Genomic DNA, 24,623 nt, shown 5'->3' on the forward strand with positions numbered 1-24,623 from the left:
TTAGAGTTCAGTCTAGGAGCAATAATTGTTGCATCTATATAGCTAGACCCCAAGCCAGCTGAGACAACTAAAATGGAGAAAAAAATAATTTAAAAAGAAATAAAAGACAATCTCTTTTTCTTTTTTTTTTTAAATATTGGCTTGTAAGTACAAATATATATTGCTAGTCAAAAGCATGGTATATGTTTTGACCTAATATTTGATTTGGTATAATATTGCCATTGCTACCATCTTTTATTCTTCACGAATTTAAAACATTTCACCATGTGTCTTTCAGTTCAGTGATAGCAAAAACATCTTTAGTAGCAACTTTCACATCAATGGACCACTGCGTGTTATCTTCACACTACATTGTTTTCATTTTTATTTTTAAAGTAAAGAATCTATTTCCCTATCTCAGCTGAGATAGGGAAATAGATTTGATTTGTCAGCATTTGGCTTCTGGGAAGAACATGGTTTTGCCATATTAGATGAGAGATATGAGTAGAAAAGATTAGTAATGCATCGAAAATGGCCCTAGGGAAGGACAGGAATTGAAATTGAATGCCTTAGAGAAATCCAGTTTTGCATGCATGTGTTTTAGTGTTGTTTGTCTCTGTACTGATATATATGTATGCATGGCCCTCTCCCTCTCCCTCTCCCTCTCCCTCTCCAACTACCGATTCTCTCAGCACATACTGATTCTACCACACTCGCTCTGCACATAATCCCGGTGCAAATCACTCCATGCATACTGCTCTCATTCTCATAGGCCAGTGCAATAAAGTGCGCCCAGCCTAGTGCTAGGTTTACTTGCAGTTGAGTGCACGTTTTGGGTGCACTAGAATAGCACCCGATGCAGTAAGGAGATTAGCATGCCCAAAACATGTGCCCTAAGAAAGGCATATCCGATAGCACCCATCACATGTAAATTCCATGTGATGGGTGCTATCGGATATGCCCAAATCAGGGCATATCCAATAGCACCAGGTGCCCAATGTACACTTTTTAAAATGCGGAATTTAACTCTAGCTCTGGAAGTGGAGTAAAGACAACTCACAGTCAAGGGCTCATGAGAAACATAAAAATATATGGTCCTCTGAGTTGCGATAAATGTGTCTTCATCCTTAGTATCATTGTGACTCTAATTTACTGCTTCTGGTGAAGAAAAATAAATATATACTGATCAAAAAGAAACCCACTTTTCTTATGGCCACACAGTTTAGATGCCCATAGTAAGGAGTTCCTAATATAACACACTTCAACAACCTCAGCAACTTAACAAAAAAGAAGTGGGATCAAAACAGATGCTTGTATTGAACACCCTTTGTAATTGTGGGTACCTGATGCAATGAACTACTTTGAGTGGTGCAGATGCACAATTCTCCCTTAAGTACACCCTTTTTTAGGTTGCCTTTCATTTAAATACTGCATTGGTCGCCCAGGGGATGTGGCGTCACGCATGTTATGACAATGGGCGCTCAATAGGAGTGCCCCTTTTGAGTGTATGTTCTACTGCATTGGCCTGTGAGGCCGATGCAATAATCTGCAGTAAACTAGTGCATCGGGAGTTAAAATGTATGTATATTGAGTCAATATGTGCAGTCAGCACAGACTGAATGCACATTTCAATTCAGGAGGGGAGGGGCTGAATGGGAGAGTGTGTAGAAGAGCATATCTTTTCTTGTGCTCCCAATTTAAGGGCACATCTTTTCTTATGCTCCTAGCCAGCTATCACTGTTAGGCTTAAAAACACAAATGCATTGTCAAGCCACCGCCACTTGTCCTCGTGGGTAGTGGTAGAGCCCTGGTGTCGGATGCTGCGTTAGAAACTTTTTCATCTCTGACCAGGAGCAAAGTTTCTAGCACTAAGAAATTGTGACCTCAGCCAGTGCACCTCTCTGCATTGAGAGGGAATGCTTAATGCCCTCATTTGCATGGAATTTCCATGTAAGGGTGTTGAGCTGAGCACACATTTTTAAATGCACATTTTGTGCAGGTAAAACTCCTTTCTGCGAGAGTGTGGGTAAAACTGTGTGTTCAACTGAAATACTTTATTGCATTGGCCTGTCTTTATAATAATCCTAGCGCTATCTCTACTCTGTGTCTACTAACTCTTCTGGAGTAGTATACTGTGCCTTCCATCCGCATGTACTCACTCGCCACACTCTCTGTGACTACTGACTTCCAATGCATTATACTCCCTCCCTCTGTCCATGCATACTTATCTCATTCTGCATGCTGGGTGGAACCATGGCCCTCAATTTGGGAGGCCATGTCCATTAGTCATTTTGTGACAGGCTCTTTCAGCTAGTTTGTGTTATAAATAGACCATTATTTTAATTTAGTTTTTGTGAATTGTGGCATATTTATGTAGATTTCACATTACAAGAGCTTTATAAAGTTCACAGATATTCAAAATTAAAAAAGAAAAGCTAATGATTACACCAGCAAATTGCTCCAGGAAATATCACACTTCTGTGCTCCGATATGCTTATGAGCTTTCTAATTTAATATCTCCTTCTATTTTACATTTTGTCATCCATATAATCTGTAGAATGTTAGAATATTCTTCAGAGGTTGGCACTATAAGCAAGTATGTCTTTGTAGAGGTAATCTTTCTAAAATAAACACTTCTTGTAAGGCACTAATTTAAGCACTTATGAATGGCTTAATAGAAAATCTTTTATAATTAATTTTAAAAGTGTAACAGAAGGCAAAGCTCCCCATTGCCTGAAATGGAATGGCTCATCTTCCAGTAACAACTGATCCAAAAAATAAAGGTAGGAGGAATATCAGCTAATCAACCAGTATGATTTGCTTAACAATAAGCAGTGATGTTATATTCTAAATTCTTTTGGAATTATGTATAGCAGATTAGTATTAAATAGAAAAAATCATGTGTATATTTCTGAATCATGAAATTTTTGTATTTCACCCATACTATAATACAATGGCAGTATCCAGATTTCTAAAATGCTTATGTCATGCTGAGCCTTCTGTACCGTGGAGCCTGAATGTCATCCTTTCTCAAGTCACAAGGCACCCTTTTGATCCCATAAAATTTGCTTGAATGGAAAGTATTCTGTCTGGTACAGTGGCATGAACCGACATAGTCTGTACATTGCAAGCATACATTCACTATTCACAATACATACAATTCTTCCTCTTCAGGGTAGCGCAAAGACAGGCCTCAAGGTGGTCAATCAGGTCTTCCTGGAAGGAATTCTTGGGTAGGTTGCACCAGCCCATGTAGAATTCCATGTGCTGATACCTAGGGCTCATCCTGGAGAAAGCATTGGAAGTGGCGGACGCCTTCCATCAGGCTCAGTTGATGCCAGACTTAGTGTAGAAGCTGGAAGGACACCCACACAGGCACTCTTATGGTAATGAGAGTACAGGACCCCAACAACTGTCTCCAGAGCAGGACAGCTCTACTTCTGTACCCTGGTCACAGCCACCAGACTCCTTAGCTAGTTTCAACTGTGTAAAGAGAGGGCATTTGTCCAGATATTCCAATACCAAAGAAATGAGGGCATGGATGTCAACTTGGTAACTGGCATATATGGACGAGGGAGGGCCATCAAAGGATGGACTTTTGTAGAGTCAGAGAAAAAAAGAGTCTGTAAGGTACCTGCCCACCTGAGTAGCAAAGGTTTGGACATTTTTTCGTTTTGCTCACTTTGTGCTGGGAATGGACATGAGGAAGAGTGTTGCCCCCTGTCAAAGAAGAAACTGGATATATGAGACAGATGATCATATATCTGAATACCTTACTAGAATTTAAATGCTTTGGAAACAGCAGCAGTGATACTCAGATGATAAATTTAATTTAAAAATTACAACCGTAAAGAACAGCAGATGTGTGTGTATGGAAATGGGGTATATAAAGAGAGATGATCATCATACTGACTACAGAAGCTGCTTTTCTATAATTTATACTCCTGTCATTTAATTTAAACTCCTTATTTTTTGTTTTAGGTACTGCTATGTGGATATTTAGTAGCAATGACTGATGTTGAATCTACATATGCAGATTTCATTGCTTCAGGACGAACAGGCAGAAGAAATGCACTCCATGATATTCTCGCATCCTCTGATAGTGGCAATACAAGTGATTTAGCCCTAAAGCTATCAGAAATTGATATAAACAAGGATGGTAAGTACTAATTACATACATTATTGAAATTTCAAAGAAGTAAATTTTGCAGAATCCTAAATAAAATATAAATTAATACTATTAATACTCTATGAAGACGGCTAAGGGGAGAGGTGATAAAGTAATGAATGGACTGAAACAAGTAAACATTAATTAGTTGTTTACTCTTTTGACAAGTACAAAGACCAGAGGACAGACAAGTTACTAGGGAATACATTTAAAACTAAAAGAAAATTATTTTTTTACTGAAAGCTCTGGAATTCATTGCCAGAGGACGTAGTGAAAGCTATTTATTTATTTTATTTATTTATTTATTTATTTTATTTGCAGACCATATTCGTTACTAAAATTCCTTGTAAAAAGATGAACTCACACATACTTCATTACACGGTTAAGGTTTTGTTAATTGTTAAATTTGTTAAATATAATTATTATTACTTTCAATGTTCATTGTGATAAGGTTAAATAGTTGTAATAAGGTTCAATGGCTGATTGTTATTGTTCAACGTTCCATGTAAAAAAAACCCCGGTCTAACCTCCCAGACCAGGGCAACCTTTTCGTTACTTGTAAACCGGATTGATTTGTATTGTATACAGGAATTCCGGTATATAAAAATTAAAAATAAATAAATAAATAAATATTTAAAATGTAATTTAAAAACAAATGCAATGCTTTGGAGTCCATTAAAAGTCACCAACAGCATGTACACTAAACAAACTTATCATGCATGATAACTAGATTCCTATTCACCAAGAAGCCAATATTCAGTGCTACTTATCTAGATAAGTAGGAACTTATCCAGCTAAGTGGTGCAGCGGCTGATTATCTGGTTCTATTTAGCAGCTGCCACTTTGCCAGATAAGTGGTGGGCACGATATAGGCATTCTGAAGAAGAGCTACTTATCTGGCGATATTCAAACTTATCTAGTTAAGTTAACCGGATACCTTAGACATGCTCAATAGCAGATCTAAAGTTAGCCAGATAAGACTTATCCGGCTAACTAGTTATTGTTACAGGGATATTTGGCAGCATAGTCACGTAATATTCCCTTGACTGCTTACCTTGAGGAGCTTTTTTGGGTACAGGACCAACTTGGGGCAGACTTCAATCCTCTTGGTTTTGGCACTTAGTACCTCCACCTGGGGAAGAAGGTATTAGTGGGTAGGATTTCCCTCCCTTCACCCCTGGAAAGCAAATGGGATTGTGAACAAGGCTGACAGTATGTACGAATATATACAGGTTTATTAGACTTTGATTATATTCATGTCTACATGACTATGTACATCGTTAACAGGATATCAAACAGCACACTTATATACTCGTGGTTATTAGTCTCAGGCCATGCAAATATATTTCTCACAGGACAAGCAGGATGGTAGTCTTCACATATGGGTGACATCAGGATGGAGCCCAATCACGAACACTTTTGTCAGTTTCTAGAACTTTGACTGGCACCACTGAGCATGCCCAGCATGGTACCACCCCTGCATCCAGCAGGGGTTCCCCTTCAGTCTTTTTTTTTTTTCCGCGCAGCTCTTCCACGGTTTCCTGACATGAAAATATTCTTCAGGAAAAAGTTCAAATTTTTCAAAAATTTCACCACAGCTGGGGTCCCCCTTGTATACCGTCGATACGTGTGCCTGTTCGGTAAATTTATCCTACCTTTCGGTCGGTTACCATTGGTTCCAGCTTTTAGGCCCAGAGGTCACCGACCCCCGCTGCGGACTAAATTTTTGACGACAACGATGGCGACGGGTTTTCGTAGGTGTCCGGACTGTTCGAGGACAATGTCCATCACCGACCCTCACCAGGTTTGTGTGTTGTGCTTTGGCCCTACCCATGATGTAGATTCGTGTACCAACTGCACCCAAATGACCCCTAAAGGGCATCGGGCTCGTTTGGAAAAGATGACTTTATTGTTGCATTCCAAACAGGTTTCCTCATCAAAAGCGTCGAAGTCATCGACACCATCGCTATCCAAGTTCCATCATCTGGTCGGATACCGATGATTCTCGACCCGCATCGAGGACTTCAATTTCTGTTTCTTCTTCGGCGCCGGACACCAGTAAGGGAGGCCATAAGGAAAAGCATTGCCATTGGCATCGCAAACCCTTACCATCTGATCCGAGTGCATCGATGGCTTCCACTTCTACTTCCAAGGAGCCAACCGAGGAAGAAGGCCAGTGCCGAGGAGCCCTAACCTCCCTCTGTGCCAGGTTCACCTGAGGCTTCCCTCGTCTTCGGGACAAGCACCGACCAATGCTCCACCTATACCTGTGGTTGTTCTGGGCGGTGCCCATCTATCCTCCCACTCCAGACCTGGCCTTAACAACGCCAGCGTTCATGAGGAACTGAACCATATGTTTCAGGAGGCGGTGGTGCAAGCTCATCCATGGATACCCGATTCCATTGGTACAGATACCAGCTCTGATTCCGACGCTGGAACAGATGCCACAGATGCTTGCACCATTGCTGGACAGGCTCGATTCCTCATCAGTGCTTTGTCTTTGGTACCGAGGAAAACACCGTTGCCTCGGAGTCCTTCGATGCTCATTCCCCTCTCTTCAGATGAGGGTGAATTGCCGATGCCGGACCTGGTGCCGGCCCTTCTGGCATGTTCCCACCGAGGAAGCCATTGAATCCTTCTGCACCACTTTTGCCATCGATGCCGACACCAGTGCCACCCATACAGCCACCAGTCCCTTCAGTGCCCAACCTCCCCCGGCTGGGGGAGGTCCATTTTTGCCCTCTGGAGAACCGTTGGGTGCTGGGGATCAGCACTATCATCCTTGGTCTGATGACTCTTCCGAATCCCAAGACACAGGAGATATTCCATCAGAGCCTTCTCTCTCCTGATGAGAGAAGAAATTCTCCACCAGAGGACCTCTCTTTTATAAGTTTCATCAAAGAGATGTCGGAGACTATTCCATTTACACTCCAGACTAAAGAAGACTCCAGACATAAAATATTAGAAGTCCTTCAGTTGTTGATGCACCGAAGGAGGTAATGTCCATACCTGTCCATGAGGTCCTCCTTGACCTCCTTCAATGCAATTAGAACATCCAGGGGACAGTCCCTGCGGTAAATCGTAAGACTGATGCTACATATCTAGTCCAAGCAGCACCTGGATTCCAGAAGGCTCAACTTCCCACCATTCAGTGGTGGTAGGGTCCGCCCAGAAAAAGCCAGAATGCCAAGACCCTCACTCGTCCATACCTCCAGGAAAAGAGCAGAAATTCCTCGACGCTTTTGGGCGTAGGGTCTTCCATGGAGTAATGCTAATCTCCCATATTGCAGCTTACCAGCTTTACATCTCGCAATACAACAGAAACCTGTTCAAACAGCTCCAGGATCTTTCTGATACTCTTCCTGACCGGTTCAATGCCATTCTAAAGAAAGGTCTGGATGCTGGTAAACATGAGGTGCGCTCAGCTTATGACATCTTCGACACAGACACCAGGGTGTCAGCAGCTGGGATAAGTGCTCAGAGATGGGCCTGGCTCAACTTTTCGGATCTGCATTCAGAAGTTCAAGAGAGGTTAGCTGACCTCCCCTGTACGGGAGATAACCTCTTCGGTGAGAAAATTCAGGAGACTGTTGCTCCACTTAAAAACCATAACGAGACACTACTGCAACTCTCAGCTGGGCACATGGACTTCTCCACTTCTTCTAAACTCCCATTCCGTAAGGAGGCTAAGCGAACCACCTTTAAGGCCCGCAGATACTACCCACCTCAGACTATGTCTCGCCCATCGAGACCATATCAGAAGCCTCAAACTCGCCAGCCTAGGCCTCAGAAGGCGCAGCCTCCTCCACAGCCTGTCCGTCGCCTGGTTTTTGACTGCCCAAAAGAGAGCAAATGTCCACCTCCACCTCTGCCGCAATTACCAGTGGCGGCCGTCTCTGCCATTTCATCAACATCTGGCACACGGTCACCACAGACCAGTGGGTCATAAGAACATAAGAAAATGCCATACTGGTCAGACCAAGGGTCCATCAAGCCCAGCATCCTGTTTCCAACAGTGGCCAATCCAGGCCATAAGAACCTGGCAAGTACCCAAAAACTAAGTCTATTCCATGTTACCATTGCTAATGGCAGTTGCTATTCTCTAGGTGAACTTAATAGCAGGTAATGGACTTCTCCTCCAAGAACTTATCCAATCCTTTTTTAAACACAGCTATACTAACTTCACTAACCACATCCTCTGGCAACAAATTCCATAGTTTAATTGTGCGTTGAGTAAAAAAGAACTTTCTTCCGATTAGTTTTAAATGTGCCCCATGCTAACTTCATGGAGTGCCCCCTAGTCTTTCTACTATCTGAAAGAGTAAATAACAGATTCACATCTACCCGTTCTAGACCTCTCATAATTTTAAACATCTCTATCATATCTCCCCTCAGCCGTCTCTTCTTCAAGCTGAAAAGTCCTAACCTCTTTAGTCTTTCCTCATAGGGGAGTTGTTCCATTCCCCTTATCATTTTGGTAGCCCTTCTCTGTACCTTCTCCATCGCAATTATATCTTTTTTCAGATGCGGCGACCAGAATTGTACACAGTATTCAAGGTGCGGTCTCACCATGGAGCGATACAGAGGCATTATGACATTTTCCGTTTTATTCACCATTCCCTTTCTAATAATTCCCAACATTCTGTTTGCTTTTTTGACTGCCGCAGCACACTGAACCGACGATTTCAATGTGTTGTCCACTATGACACCTAGATCTCTTTCTTGGGTTTTAGCAACCTAATATGGAACCCAACATTGTGTAATTATAGCATGGGTTATTTTTCCCTATGTGCATCACCTTGCACTTATCCACATTAAATTTCATCTGCCATTTGGATGCCCAGTTTTTCCAGTCTCACAAGGTCTTCCTGCAATTTATCACAATCTGCTTGTGATTTAACTACTCTGAACAATTTTGTATCATCTGCAAATTTGATTATCTCACTCAGCGTATTTCTTTCCAGATCATTTATAAATATATTGAAAAGTAAGGGTCCCAATACAGATCCCTGAGGGCACTCCACTGTCCACTCCCTTCCACTGAGAAAATTGTCCATTTAATCCTACTCTCTGTTTCCTGTCTTTTAGCCAGTTTGCAATCCACGAAAGGACATCGCCACCTATCCCATGACTTTTTACTTTTCCTAGAAGCCTCTCATGAGGAACTTTGGTCAAACGCCTTCTGAAAATCCAAGTATACTATATCTACCGGTTCACCTTTATCCACGTGTTTATTAACTCCTTCAAAAAAGTGAAGCAGATTTGTGAGGCAAGACTTGCCCTGGGTAAGCCATTCTGACTTTGTTCCATTAAACCATATCTTTCTATATGTTCTGTGATTTTGATGTTTAGAACACTTTCCACTATTTTTCCTGGCACTGAAGTCAGGCTAACCGGTCTGTAGTTTCCCGGATCACCCCTGGAGCCCTTTTTAAATATTGGGGTTACATTTGCTATCCTCCACTCTTCAGTACAATGGATGATTTTAATGATAGGTTACAAATTTTTACTAATGGGTCTGAAATTTCATTTTTAGTTCCTTCAGAACTCTGGGGTGTATGCCATCCGGTCCAGGTGATTTACTGCTCTTCAGTTTGTCAATCAGGCCTACCACATCTTCTAGGTTCACCGTGATTTGATTCAGTCCATCTGACTCATTACCCATGAAAAACCTTCTCTGACGAGAAGAGGATGTTGGGGAGGTACCCGTAATGGAGAAGGGTTTTCATGGGTAATGATTCAGATGGACTGAATCAAATCACGGTGAAACCTAGAAGACGTGGTAGGCCTGATTGACAAACTGAAGAGCAGTAAATCACCTGGACCGGATGGTATACACCCCAGAGTTCTGAAAGAACTAAAAAATGAAATTTCAGACCCATTAGTAAAAATTTGTAACCTATCATTAAAATCATCCATTGTACCTGAAGAGTGGAGGATAGCAAATGCAACCCCAATATTTAAAAAGGGCTCCAGGGGTGATCCGGGAAACTACAGACCGGTTAGCCTGACTTCAGTGCCAGGAAAAATAGTGGAAAGTGTTCTAAACATCAAAATCACAGAACATATAGAAAGATATGGTTTAATGGAACAAAGTCAGAATTGCTTTACCCAGGGCAAGTCTTGCCTCACAAATCTGCTTCACTTTTTTGAAGGAGTTAATAAACACGTGGATAAAGGTGAACCGGTAGATATAGTATACTTGGATTTTCAGAAGGCGTTTGACAAAGTTCCTCATGAGAGGCTTCTAGGAAAAGTAAAAAGTCATGGGATAGGTGGCGATGTCCTTTCGTGGATTGCAAACTGGCTAAAAGACAGGAAACAGAGAGTAGGATTAAATGGACAATTTTCTCAGTGGAAGGGAGTGGACAGTGGAGTGCCTCAGGGATCTGTATTGGGACCCTTACTTTTCAATATATTTATAAATGATCTGGAAAGAAATACGCTGAGTGAGATAATCAAATTTGCAGATGATACAAAATTGTTCAGAGTAGTTAAATCACAAGCAGATTGTGATAAATTGCAGGAAGACCTTGTGAGACTGGAAAACTGGGCATCCAAATGGCAGATGAAATTTAATGTGGATAAGTGCAAGGTGATGCTCATAGGGAAAAATAACCCATGCTATAATTACACAATGTTGGGTTCCATATTAGGTGCTACAACCCAAGAAAGAGATCTAGGTGTCATAGTGGACAACACATTGAAATCGTCGGTTCAGTGTGCTGTGGCAGTCAAAAAAGCAAACAGAATGTTGGGAATTATTAGAAAGGGAATGGTGAATAAAACGGAAAATGTCATAATGCCTCTGTATCGCTCCATGGTGAGACCGCACCTTGAATACTGTGTACAATTCTGGTCGCCGCATCTGAAAAAAGATATAATTGCGATGGAGAAGGTACAGAGAAGGGCTACCAAAATGATAAGGGGAATGGAACAACTCCCCTATGAGGAAAGACTAAAGAGGTTAGGACTTTTCAGCTTGAAGAAGAGACGGCTGAGGGGAGATATGATAGAGATGTTTAAAATTATGAGAGGTCTAGAATGGGTAGATGTGAATCTGTTATTTACTCTTTCAGATAGTAGAAAGACTAGGGGGCACTCCATGAAGTTAGCATGGGGCACATTTAAAACTAATCGGAGAAAGTTCTTTTTTACTCAACGCACAATTAAACTCTGGAATTTGTTGCCAGAGGATGTGGTTAGTGAAGTTAGTATAGCTGTGTTTAAAAAAGGATTGAATAAGTTCTTGGAGGAGAAGTCCATTACCTGCTTATTAAGTTCACCTAGAGAATAGCAACTGCCATTAGCAATGGTAACATGGAATAGACTTAGTTTTTGGGTACTTGCCAGGTTCTTGTGGCCTGGATTGGCCACTGTTGGAAGCAGGATGCTGGGCTTGATGGACCCTTGGTCTGACCCAGTATGGCATTTTCTTATATAATAATAATGGGAGAGTCAATTAAAAAAAAAACCAAACAAACAATGGGTTAACCTGGCTGGATATAGGCCTGCTCAAACAACCATATTTTTAACATTTTTTTGAAAGATTGTATATTTGCTTCTTGTCTGATATCAAGCGGAAGTGAGTTCCAGAGTTTTGGCCCAGCCAGCGAAAGGGCTCTTTCCCTAACTGAGTTTAAATGAGCAGATTTTGGAGAAGGTATTGAGAGAAGTTCCTTGCCTGAAGATTTTAAATTATGTGCGGTCGTGTCTATACGCAAGGATGCATTTAACCAATCCGTGTTCTCTCCATAAACTGTTTTTTGAATTAATGTTAAACATTTATACTGAAATCGGGCATGGATTGGTAACCAATGTAGATCAGCCAGTATGGGGGTGATTATGATCGAATTTCAAGCATTGGTAAGTAGGCGTGCCACTGCATTTTGCAGAAGCTGCAAAGGGCAGATTGCTACCGAGGGCAATCCTAGAAGGAGGGCATTGCAGTAGCCAAGTTTTGACAATAATAAGGCTTGGAGAACCATCTGGAAATCAGCCTTGTGAAGCAGTGGTTTTAGTTTCTTCAATATTTGGAGTTTATAGAATCCCTCTTTGTCTGTGGCTTTTATGAAGGCTTTCAGGTTAAGCTCACAGTCCAGAATACACCCTAAATCTCTAGCTTCTCGATTGATTTGATAGGATGGAAGGAATGAAGCTAATGGTTGATGTAATTTTTTTGCATATAAGCAAAATTTCAGTTTTGGAATCATTTAAGGCTAAAGACATTTGGGTAAGAAGTTGTTTAATAGAGCTAAAGTAAATTTCCCAAAGTTTAAGGGTTTTGTGTATTGAGTCTTTAATGGGTAAGAGAATCTGGACATTGTCTGCATAGATGTAGTGGACTAGTCCTAGATCTGCCAGAGGTTTACAAAGCGGTGCTATGTAAATGTTGATCAGAGTAGGGGAAAGGGAAGAACCCTGAGGAACACCAGAGCTTAGGGGAACTTTAACAGATTCTGCAGTCCCTATTTTAACTTTGAAAGATCATTTTACAAAGTATGATTTAAACCAGGTTAGCGCAGTTTCTTTGAGGCCAATTTCTTGAAGTCTGGTTATCATTGAATCATAGTTGATGGTATCAAATGCAGCCGTGATGTCGAGTAAAATTAAAAGATAAGTTACCATAATCAAGCCCTCTTAACATGGTATCTGAAAGAGAAGTGAGAAGAGTTTATGTATTGTGAAGTTTCCGAAACCCAAATTGGGAAGGAAAGAGCAACTGATTAGACTCTAAATAATCCATTAATTGTGTGTTTACTACTTTTTCTATCAACTTTGCTAGAAAGGGAAGAGTTGAAATGGGCCAAAAGTTTGCAATATTATCAGGGTCTAACTGCGGTTTCTTTAATAAGGGTTTGACAACCGCACATTTTAATGAATCTGGAAATAAACCTTCCAAAGAAATGTTGACGACATCAGCTAATGAGCGGGCAACTATATCTGGGATGGATTGAAGTGATTTTATTGAGATCATGTCTTGCGGATGGACGCCGGGTTTATCTTTTTTAGAATATTCATGATTTCAATGGATGATACCGTTTCAAAGGAAGACCAACTAATAGAAGGGTTTGCGGGGAGCGAAATAACTTGTTTAGGTGTAGTGGCTAACTTATTCAAAATGCAAGAAATCTTATCTATAAAAAAGTTGGCAAATTTGTTGGTTTTGTCTTTATGGTTATCCAAAGCATGTAAGGAATATTTAGAATTGGTGAGATGTGAAACATATGCAAATAAGGTTTTCGGGTTAAATTGAAATTTATTAATTTTTTCAGAATAGAAATCGTGCTTAGTAGTGTTAATGGCAGATCTATACTTATGTAAAGCTATTTTATATTGAGTCAATGAACTGGAATTGCGATGTTTAAGCCAAAATCTTTCAAAGCGATGAAGGTCTTGTTTAAGAATTTTTAATTGTGCTGAGAACCAAGGGACTTTGTTTCGCAAATGGAATTATCCATTTCTTTATAGTTGGGCAAAGGATTTTAGAAAGATAATAATCTTTTCCCAGGAATTAACTGCTTTTGATGCGGAAGAGGTAACTAAACAAGTGAGGGCCTCCAGGAACGATGCGATCAACTCATCCATCCTACAGGGTTTTCTAAATTAAATTTCAGTCTTGGATGAAAGTCGTTCAACAGGGGAAAGTTTAAAACATAATGAAGATGTGATTAAGTAATGATCAGAGCAGGGAACTGGTAAACTATTAGGCCGATCTTTTATATCAAAGGCGTCATTAATAAACAAAAGGTCTAAAGAGTACCCCTGATGCCGGATTCCCGGCTCCTAGGCTTTGCCCATCGCTGGGAGGATGCTACTTCAGACAGCTTTTGCATCCAGCTTGCTCAGCAGTGTATACAATCGGGAGAGACTTTACAGAAACTGGATATTCGAGTACAAAGACGAAAGATTAATACATATTCTTGAGGAAGGACACCTAGGGCCTTATTTTCCAATATCGCATTGGTAACGCATTAGGGGGCGTTACCAATGCAAATGAGGCTTCTTTCGTGCAGTGGGGAAAAATCGCGTGCGGCGATGTTTTCGCCATTCACGAAAACATTAGCGCTGCACGCGATGTTTTCCCAGTGCACGATGATTCTTTCAGTCATTTATCGCAGTGCACGATATTTGCCGGTTTCTTTTATCGCGGTGCACGATAGTCCCAGACAGCCTGTTGAGAGAGAGAGAGAGAGAGAGAGAGAGACTGACTGACTGACTGACTATGCCCTACATAGGTATTTGAACCCCTATGGGAGGGCCACCTACTAACTCGGGGTGGGGATTAGGTATGAGCGTCGGGGGTTGGGGGCCACTTTCGCATTCCACATGAGACCTACGGACAGAACAGTGGTCTCTAGTGCAGATTTGCTGGCTGTCGGAGTGAGGACGCTCACTCCAAGAAGTGGTTTGGGCAACGTTCTCTCTACCTAGCTTGATGGACACTCTACCTGGGCAACAACATGCTAGGTGGAGAGAATGTTGGCCAAATCTCCGCTTGGAGTGAGCGTCCTCACTCCGACGGCCAGCAAATCTGCACTAGAGACCACTGTTCAGTCCGTAGGTCTCATGTGGAATGCGAAAGTGGCCCCCAACCCCCGACGCTCATACCTAATCCCCACCCCGAGTTAGTAGATGGCCCTCCCATAGGGGTTAAAATACCTATGTAGGGCATAGGCACTATAGTAAGTCTCTCTCTCTCTCTCTCTCTCTCTCTCTCTCTCTCTCTCTCTCTCTCTCTCTCTCTCTCTCTCTCTCACTCCTCTCTCACTCTCTCTCACTCTCTCTCACTCTCTCTCACTCTCTCTCTCTCTCTCTCACTCTCACTCTCTCTCTCTCTCTCTCTCTCTCTCTCTCTCACTCTCTCTCAACGCGATTTGCGAATTTATCGCACGCGGTAAAGTGCTTGGAAAATGAGGCCCCTAGTCTGAAACATTGCAATGTTGAGGTTCGCATAAAGGATGACACAAGTTGTCTTTTGCACCAATGCTTTGAAAAAATGTTTTTGTCCCTGGATTGAAGAACAAGCTTAAGATAAGTTCAGCTTCTGTTTTAACTTTTGAATTTTATATACAAATAATATTAAAAAAATTAATTTTTGGGCTCATGATATGGACATAGAGGTACTCACTATTTGACCAATGATTATACAATTGCACATTAAAGATTTACAGAAACTTGAAATCTTTCATGTCTGACCCGTGCAGTATGAAGGTCATTTATGTTTAGAGATGCAAGTTCATTAAGTGAGATTTCTTGTATAGTGTGATATTTTTGATTCTTTCACTTTTGGGTTCTGGTTTTGATAATTCTCTATCAGCTAAGCATCTCAATCGAATGTTGCCAATGTTGGTGTTGGGGTATCAGAGTGGATCTGTGCGAGGTAGAAAAAAAAATGGTGTGACCAATATACGCAAGTTGTCCTGGTTATCAGCCTCGACGCTGACAAAGCATTTGCAATGGTCATATATGTTCTGGCTTCTTCAGCAATATGGTCTTCCTGAATCCTTTGTAAAATGGATACAGCTTTTGTACTTTACACCTGAAGTTAGCTTACTGATCATTGGTGAAGTCTGTAGTCCATTTAAACTAGGATGTACACAAGGATGTCCCCTCTCTCCACGTTTATATGTTCTTACCAATGAACCCCTAACCATTAAAATAAGACAATTGAAAGATATTAAAGGTTTTCACCCGGGGTCTAATGAATATAAGAGATGTTTGCTGATGAAATTCTTCTGTTTCTTGCAGATCCCTTACATTCACTTGCAAAGACACTATCTATAATAGATCAGTTTGGTCTCTTTGCTGGTCTGAAAATTAATCTTACTAAATCTGAAGCTATGCCTATAAAAGAGGAATTGAAATTTGCTTGGCAAGGTATCTTGCCTCTTGCATGGTCTTCAGGAACATTTATTTGGGGTCTGGATACCTCATGATTTGTCTATCAATTGAATATAACTAATACAATTGATAGTATAAAAGACCAACTGTTAGTATGGAAGGAGTTGCCTCTATCCTTAATAGGAAGATGTGCGTTGTTTAAAATGACCCTTCTGCCTAAACTGCTTTATAAATTACAGATGCTTCCTATTTGGATGAAACAAGCAAACATGAAGCAGTTACAGAAGACGGTTACACATTTTATTTGGAAGGGAAAGGTATCCATATTAAGTTATGTTACTCTCATGAGATCCAAAAAATATGGAGGTTTATAAGTTCCTTATTTTTGGTTATATAATATGGCCTACCAACTACGATTTTGTTGGGAATGGTTCCTGTCATTATATTTGAAGTTCCTTATCTCATCTCAGAAATGATCACCCCTTATTTAGAAGTTAATATACTTCACATGAAGGATTTGGTTTTTCCAAGAGCTTTACATTCCCATATTTTAATCAGACCGGTTATATTGGCATGATGATTTTTCTTCATTTATTTATTTTTATTTATCAGGTTTTATATACCGTCATTAAGAAAATATTCCATCACAATGGTTTACAAAATACATTTCAAAAATAATAATAAAAGAATAAAGAAATACAAATTATCAATAAACAGTACTACATAAAATTCTGACATACTAGAAATTTGAATTATAAATGGAATGGAATATAAATCTACATGCCACAGAATTATTAGAATTAATTGGTAATCCTGAATTTATTCCTGGTACAGAAAACCCAATATTTAAGTAATAAAAAAGACATGGTCTGGTGGCAATAGAAAAATGTTATTGTAAGACAAGTAATACTTTTCTTTCCTTTGAGAATTTGAAAGCTCTATATGATTTGAACAATAGAGACTTCTATATGTATCTGCAGAGTAGAAACTACATACAAACGATAGCCTCGCAAATTTTAAATATAATGTGCACAGGATTAATTGGTAACAGTGTTTAAGAAAGTAGCACACTATCTTTTCTGGTATAGACTTAGGTTTCAGATAGAAAAGGTGGAGTTGTTAGAGCCTTTAGCAAAATTGTGGTCAAAATTGTGGTCAGGTTTTCTAGGAATATGGATATCTGACAAATTAATTTTGTCTTCTTTAGATGCTGCTTTTTCCACCACTATTGATGCAAAGTTTCAGGAAATGCAATTTAAAAGAATCATAAAATGTATACAGATGGGGTAAAGGCATACAGAATGAAATTGAGAGAGATGGATAGGTGTATCAAATGCTGTATAGATAAAGGGACGTTGTCCATAATTTTGTATTGTGCGCACAACCAGTTCCATTTTGGATGTTGGTACTGGCCTTTGTTGAAGCGGTTACTCATTGCAAACCTCTGTATTCTGGGAAATTCTTGCTGTTGGATTCTTTATATTGGCTTCCATCTGCATCCAAGAGTTTGACTGAATTTATGCGAGTTGTAACTTTACTAGCTAAATCATGCATCTTATTTAATTGGATTAAAACAGTGTCCTAGTGTTCAATTTTGCCTAGTGTTCCTAGTGGCATCAAAAACTTGCAGATTGGATGCAAATTGCGCACTTGGATGATTATATAGTTATGGGAAGGAGCTTATTTGCTCACAAATCCCTTACAATCAGGTCGATGGAGCACCCGCTCTCCCGCGGGTTTTACTGTGAGGCTAGCGCCTGCTCTCCCGACGTGCGCACAGGCCACTCTCCTGTCCGCGCAATTTAGTATGCAAATGAGGGCCTGCGGTAAAAAGAGGCGCTAGGGACACTAGTGCGTCCCTAGCGCCTCTTTTTTGACAGGAGCGGCAGCTTTCAGCGACTTTGACAGCAGACGCTCAATTTTGCCGGCGTCGGTTCTCAAGCCTGCTGACAGCCACCGGTTCGGAAAATGGATGCCGGCATACTTGAGCATCCGTCTTCCGACCTGCGGGCCGATTTTAATTAAAAAATTTTTTTTTTAAATTTTGGGGCCTCCGACTTAATATCGCTATATCCCCGGCTCCGGCTTTTCTGTACACTTCACCTAGGGCTGGGTACCGATGGCTTTCCCCGTTCCCTCTGAGTCCGTTCCGAAATCAGAGCAGCCTCGGAGGGAACTTTCCTTCCGCCCCCACCAGCCCTACCTAAAAGCCCCCCTAACATTTATTTCAGAAGTTAGGCCTGCCTCTGGGCAGCGGTGCTGGCGAGCGATCCCCCGGCACGGCCGCTGTGCCCCCACCCCACCCTTCACAAAGCCGGGTAGCACACACAAATGTAGGCCGCGCGCGCAGGTTTTAAAATCTGCCCCTGTATGTGCAGGTAGTCGTGTGTGTGTGTGTGTGTGTGTGTGTGTGAGAGAGGAAAAATGGAAAATGCTGTACTGCACGTGGGATTACATATTTACTTAACAGATATAACGGATATCAATTTACAATGTACAGTTTAGTAAAAGGTTTTTTGCTTCACTGTTTAATTTCAATTATATTCAAGTTGTATAATCCTCTTTGGGATAGTGCTATTGTATCCGAAGACACTGTTATTTGTATAATCACCTTATTTTATAATGTAATCTTGTGCGTAAATAAAAGATTTTAAAAAAAAAAAGATGGTAAGAAGGTGCAAAAGCCATAGACCAGCAATAAAACATCATGGGCTGCCTTCATGCTGCACTGATTCTTAAGCTGCAGGATGCAGTATGTGGTCTCTGCCCTTCATAGATTAGATATCCATATCCAGGCTTTCCCCTCAGTTGAATCCTTCAAGCCTAGGCCCAGTTGCTCTTTTTTCTCTGCACATCGTACTGACAGCAGAAGCCAGTAATAGTCTCTATTTTTTAAATATTTTTTGGAGTAAGGAGAAGGAGCAGGGAGAAAAACTGAACATGCACAAAATAATACACAGGTTGTAACTTATATTGTGAGGAAGCGAATTAATAATTTATTTTTTAAAAACTTTATTTAAACACCCACAGCACTTACAGACATGATATCCGCGAACAGCATACAATGAATTAACAGATGTTGTATTACAAAAGAAATGTTAATATTTATTTATCTATTTATTTATTTAGATGTTTATATACTTTTGTTCCAAAAGATCTCAATGGTTTACAGTTACAGTATTCATGGTCTCTGATCATATACTTTGTGTCCACATTCAACTACTATTTCAACACTACATTCAACTTCTACTTCAACACCACAGCAAGTACATATTCTAGTTCATAGTTATACATATCTTAGAATATCAAGGTAGCTACTATATAATTTTTTAGATCATATTGATGTATTTACTGCTGTGTTGAGCTAGAAAAACGAGTTCTAATTCTATATCATTCATTATATCTTGCTTGCTCATTTAGCATTAATTATGTTACTGTTTCAGTTATCAGCATATTGGCATTTTATGTTAAATCGTAAGTCCTTCTGAAGAGCTATGTTTTCAGTTCATGCTTGAAATGCTTTTGTTATGTGGCATAAAGGCTCTGGAAGTGAGTTCCACAGCTTGGGGCCTGCAATTGAAAACATTCGGTCTCTTATTTGCATCAGGCGTGTATTCCGAGTGGAGAGTACCATTAGAAGTCCTTTGTTTTGTGATCTTAGGTCTCTCTTTGGTGTGTAGGGTTGAAGTGTCACTCCTAATAAGCATGAATCGATATTGTTCATATTGAAAATTAGGGATAGCACTTTGTAATGAATTCTGGATTGTACAGGAAGCCAGTGCAGGGCAATCAGCGAGGGAGTGGTGTGTTCAAATTTCCTTGTCCCCAGTAAGAGTCTTGCAGATGCATTTTGAAGTAACTATAATGGTTTTATTGAGTGTAATAAAATTTATTACACTCAAGGGGAGACCTAGAAAAAGTGAGTTGCAGTAGTCTGAAAATACAAGTGTTTATAATACAGTTCGGAAGTCTTGTATTGTTAATAGAGGTTTTAGTCAATGTAATATTCTCAACTTGGGTATCCTGCTTTAATTTGCTTATATGCTTTTTCGTAATGAAGTTCTTGTCTGTCTGAATTCCTAGGTCTCGTACTTCATCTGATGGAGTAATATTGGTAATACCTAGGTATAGGGATGGCGGTTTATCTTCTCTCCTTAGCCAAACAATTTCGTTTTTTTAGGGTTTAGAGTTTCAGTTGAGAAAGTTTGTTGTATTCCCTTCATGTATATTGACAGGGATGCTGCAGTTTTTTCAAATGTTTTGTTGAAAGGGATGTAGAATTGTATGTCTGCAGATAGGAAGAAGTTGATTCCTAGATTTGGTAGTAATGCACAAATAGGCAGCAGGTAGATGTTGAAAAGTGTGTCTGAGGGTGTTAAACCTTGGGAGACACCTGTTTCAATTGGGTCAGTGTTTGAAATTTGTTTGACTTGGAATGTCCTATCTTTTAGGAAGGAAGAAAGAAAACCATTTATTAACATTTCCACCTATTCTGGTGTCATAGTTGGTTATGGTCAACTGTGTCGAATGCTGCCATTAAATCTATTAGTACTAGGATATATGATTCATTGTTGTCAAAGCCTTATAGAATAGGGTCAGTTAAAGAAATGAGTAGAGTTTCTGTTGAGCAATTTTTATTTTTTATTTATTTATTTTTTTTCCTCTGAATCCGAATTGGTTTGGGTATAGTATATTGATGTCTTCTAGGTGGTTCTCTAATTGAGACATAACTGCTTTTTCTAGGACTTTTGTAATGAAAGGCAGGTTGGATATTGGTCTGTAATTGTCCCAATCATCGATTCTGCTGGTTTTCTTTTTAGAATTGGTTTAATCACAACTTGTTTTGTTCTGTCAGGAACCGTCCTTCCACTAGCAAGTGGTTTTATTATGGTTGTGAATATTGGGGCAATTACGCATTTTACCTTTTTAGGGTACTTGGTGAGATAGGATCCAGTGGGTGGGTCGCAGGTTTCATTTTGGTGATTTGGTTTATTTTGCGTTTCGATACTGGGTCAGATGTATTCACGGGAAGAGGAAACCACTGAACAGAGAACTTCAAAACACAAAGAGAAGAAAAAAAACCTGATCTATCCCAAGATAAGTAACAATTCTACTGTATTCTCTTTCTGCTTAACATTCACACTATTACTAAATATTCAATCGCTAGCAAAACAAATCCCACTGATAATTGACCTTCAAGAGGTCACAACTGAAACAAAGTTGAAAGATTTTGATACTGTCCTCCTAAACCAAATTGACCATCCCAACTATATCTTTCACTTCACCAGACACAAATGAAAAGGTGGGGGTCTCTTAATGATTTGCGTAAAGAGCTTAAACTAAAACCAAATTTGAGATAAACGCACCTAATGAAGATGCTATACTAAAATCTCTACTTCTAAAAATTGGTCTGATCTATATCTCATCCAGAAAGCTACAAAAAGACTTCTCGCCTCTAATCGAAATATTCACTAAAGATTAATAGATGCCTGGTGCATGTCTCATACTGGGGATTCAGATTTTTCTTTTTTACTTGAATGCCCACCATGCATATTCCAGGCTAGATTATTTCTTAATTTCAGAAAGTTGGTTTGCTAAAATAATATCAAGTGATATGCAAGATGTATCTTATTCTGATCATTTGATTTTATTATCTCTAAAATTTGCAGATGCCAAGATTGGCCAAACGGCTTGGAGATTACCTCCAGTACTATACATAATAGAACTTTTAAAAAAGTCTTGGTTGGGAAGTGAATATAGCACTGATAACACATCACCAGAGATAAACATGTTTTACATATTGGAATGCTGCCAAAGCAGTCATTTGAGGACACAGTATCTCTTACTGTGCAGGAAAAAGAAAACAAAATGGTAAAATATTAGCATTATCAAAAAAATTGGCAGAAGTTAAAGAACTCACATACGAGATCTTACTGTGGAAGATGGAAGCAGTCAGAAGGGAATTAAGTGAAGTATTGGACAACAAGGCCATACGTACTTTGCTTTATCAATTAAATTATTCCAGTGGAGAAATAAATCTGGTAAATTTATAGCAAATTTGTTAAGAATCCAGATCCCAAAAAATTACAATTAAAATCAGAAGCCAAACTAAAAATACCACTAGTACCCACGCAGAAGAAACATTACAAGAGATTTTCATTTTCGAGAATCTATATTGCAAGGAATCCAATAATGGTCAGGTTGTGAATAAATTTCTGGATACTGTGCAAATACCTCAAATAACAGAAGATCAAAAGATAGCTTTAGAAAGACTCATACAAGATGCTGAAATACTAAGTTATAAAGCTGTTAAAACTGTGTAAGATTTCGAACCCAGATGGATTTGGACCTGAATTTTTAAAATATTACATACATCTGTTGTCACCCTTCTAGGAGAAATATATTCATGGGCACATGAATGAGACTCTTTTGAGACAGGGCACTGTTTGGCCACTATAATATTATTGCCAAAACCAGGTGAAGACATATTACTTCCTGAATCGTATCAACCAATTTCACTCCTCAACCAAGGTATAAAAATACTGAAAGCAGTGTTGGCCTATAGATTAACAGGATTAATACAAGGATTAATAAACTCTGATCAAACTGGATTAATTAACGGTTGTAGCTCCTCCACAAACATTTTAAAGGCAATATTAGCTTTGCAGAATAACAAGCAGCAAAATCTTACCAATATATATGTTAGTTTGAACTCTGAAAAAGCTATCTACCAAGTTATTTGGTCCTATTGGTGGAAGATACTTAAAAAATATGGATTTGCTGATGGTTTTATAAGCTGGGTAAAATTATATATATGGACCCCTGGGCTCAAATTCAAGAAAGTGAATTTTAACTCAAATTTTCCCATTAAACGTGGTACCCACCAAGGTTGTCTTCTCTCTCCTTTATTAGATGTTGTGTCCTTGAAACCTTTGACTATAAAATTGAAGGATTTACAAGCCTTTCAGGGCATTGAGGTAGGAAACAAAAAGGTAAAGATCAGTCTATTCACGGATGACCTGCTTTTATTTTTAGGCAACCCAGATTCTTGTTTAGAGACTGTGATCCAAACTATTCAGCTATTTGGATCTTTTTCTGGTTTAAAAATAAATGATGATAAATCAAATCGGAAGATTTTCCTATATTGTCCTCTTTCAACGATAACTGGCAGCAACGTTTTCCATTTAAATGGAGCATGTCTGCCCTGAAATATCTGGGTATCTGGTTAACACCCACAGAAGAAGATTTGTATAGAATGAATATCAAAATCTTTAACAATTTGTAAAAAGCTATTAGGGTAATCCACCCATTTATTTTTCTCCAAGGACAAGCAGGATGGTGGTCCTCACACACATGGGTGACATCGGATGGAGCCCGGCAGGGGCTAGAAATTTTGACAGACATACTGAGTATGCCCAGCTTGCCGCCAACCACTCATCCATGCGGGGTCCCTCTTCAGTCTCTTCTTTTCCGCAGAGCTGTTGCCTCATGGTTTTGGAGCTCGTGCTTTTTTTTTTTTTTTTGATAATTTGCTACTCCAAAGTGATTTTCTTAGCCTTCCACACGTCTTGTAGGGTCCCTCAGGCTTCTCGACCTCCGGTAGTAAGTTTACGGGTCATCGCAGTCAGTCGCCAACAGCGTTCCCCCTAGGTACCTGCCGACCATTGACTGCACGTGGTGCTCTTTTTCCTATGGCATCAACCGGCTTCCACCGGTGCCCTCAGAGCCCTCGGACCATGTCCATCACGGACCCTCACGAGGTCTGTGTCATCTGCCTAGGGGCTTCCCATGATGCTGTGTCTGTGACCTCTGTGCCCAAATGACCCCCTAAGGGTTGTCAGGCCTATCTCAACAAAATGGAGAAATACTTTGGGTCCAAGCAATTGGCGCCGTCCTCTGCATTTGGGAACCTCCACTCCACTTGGCAAGGAGCCCCTGGCCTCGGCTCCATCAGGTTCTCCTGCAACTGCCCTACCGGGTCCTGAGCTCAGGGCGGGGGACCAACCACTGTATCTGTCGTTCCTTTCCCGATCGGGTTCCTTGACAGTGGCATTGGGCAAGGACCATGGTGATTGTTGAGAGAGGTCCAAAAAGCACCAGCATCGATCACCTTCTTCTTCTAAACCAGACCATGAGAAAACTTCAACCTCTGTGCCTCTCACAAAGCAGTCAAGGGCAGAGGAAGCCATTCCCTCCGACCCCACCGAGGCCTCCAGGCGGCTTCTACCGGCACCGGTGGAGGGCTCGGTTCCCCTTTAGCCAGGGAGTGCACTGATCCTGCCAGCTCCTCCTCAGCCCATTTTATCCTCTCAGGCTTTTGAGGAGGAGCTAGAGAGGCATGTGTGGCTGGTGGTCAGCCAAGCCTTGCAGGGCCTCAAGCCTCCGGTTCCCCGAGTACTGCCTCCGTCTCAAGAGCCTGCTCCACCAGTGCTCGCACCGTTGCTGGAGTGGCTTGATGTGCTGCTCGGTGTACTACCCACGGAACCGGCTCTGGTGCTCCAAGCCCCCCAAATGGCCTCATGGTGCACTGCTGTCATCGCCCTATACCGGTGAGTGACTCCTCTGAGGAGGAAGGGCCATTGGGCGCGATGGCGGGCCGGAGACACATGGTTCCACCTCACCTTCTGGCTCT

At 40.5% G+C, this 24,623-nt stretch overlaps 1 protein-coding gene across 4 annotated transcripts in view; it reads left to right on the plus strand.

Annotated features, from left to right (window-relative positions):
* The window catches only part of PKIA (cAMP-dependent protein kinase inhibitor alpha), a 104,053-nt gene that overhangs the window by 63,826 nt on the left and 15,604 nt on the right, over window positions 1-24,623 (plus strand). For all 4 annotated transcript variants that reach the window (XM_029591509.1, XM_029591507.1, XM_029591508.1 and 1 more), the window contains exon 2: window positions 3,961-4,138. In XM_029591509.1, coding sequence (XP_029447369.1) covers window positions 3,988-4,138 — 151 coding nt within the window. In that variant the 5' untranslated portion in view covers window positions 3,961-3,987. The remainder of the gene's footprint in view (window positions 1-3,960; window positions 4,139-24,623) is intronic.

This window comes from Rhinatrema bivittatum, chromosome 2 (assembly GCF_901001135.1).
Source record: "Rhinatrema bivittatum chromosome 2, aRhiBiv1.1, whole genome shotgun sequence".
Classification (NCBI taxonomy): domain Eukaryota; kingdom Metazoa; phylum Chordata; class Amphibia; order Gymnophiona; family Rhinatrematidae; genus Rhinatrema; species Rhinatrema bivittatum.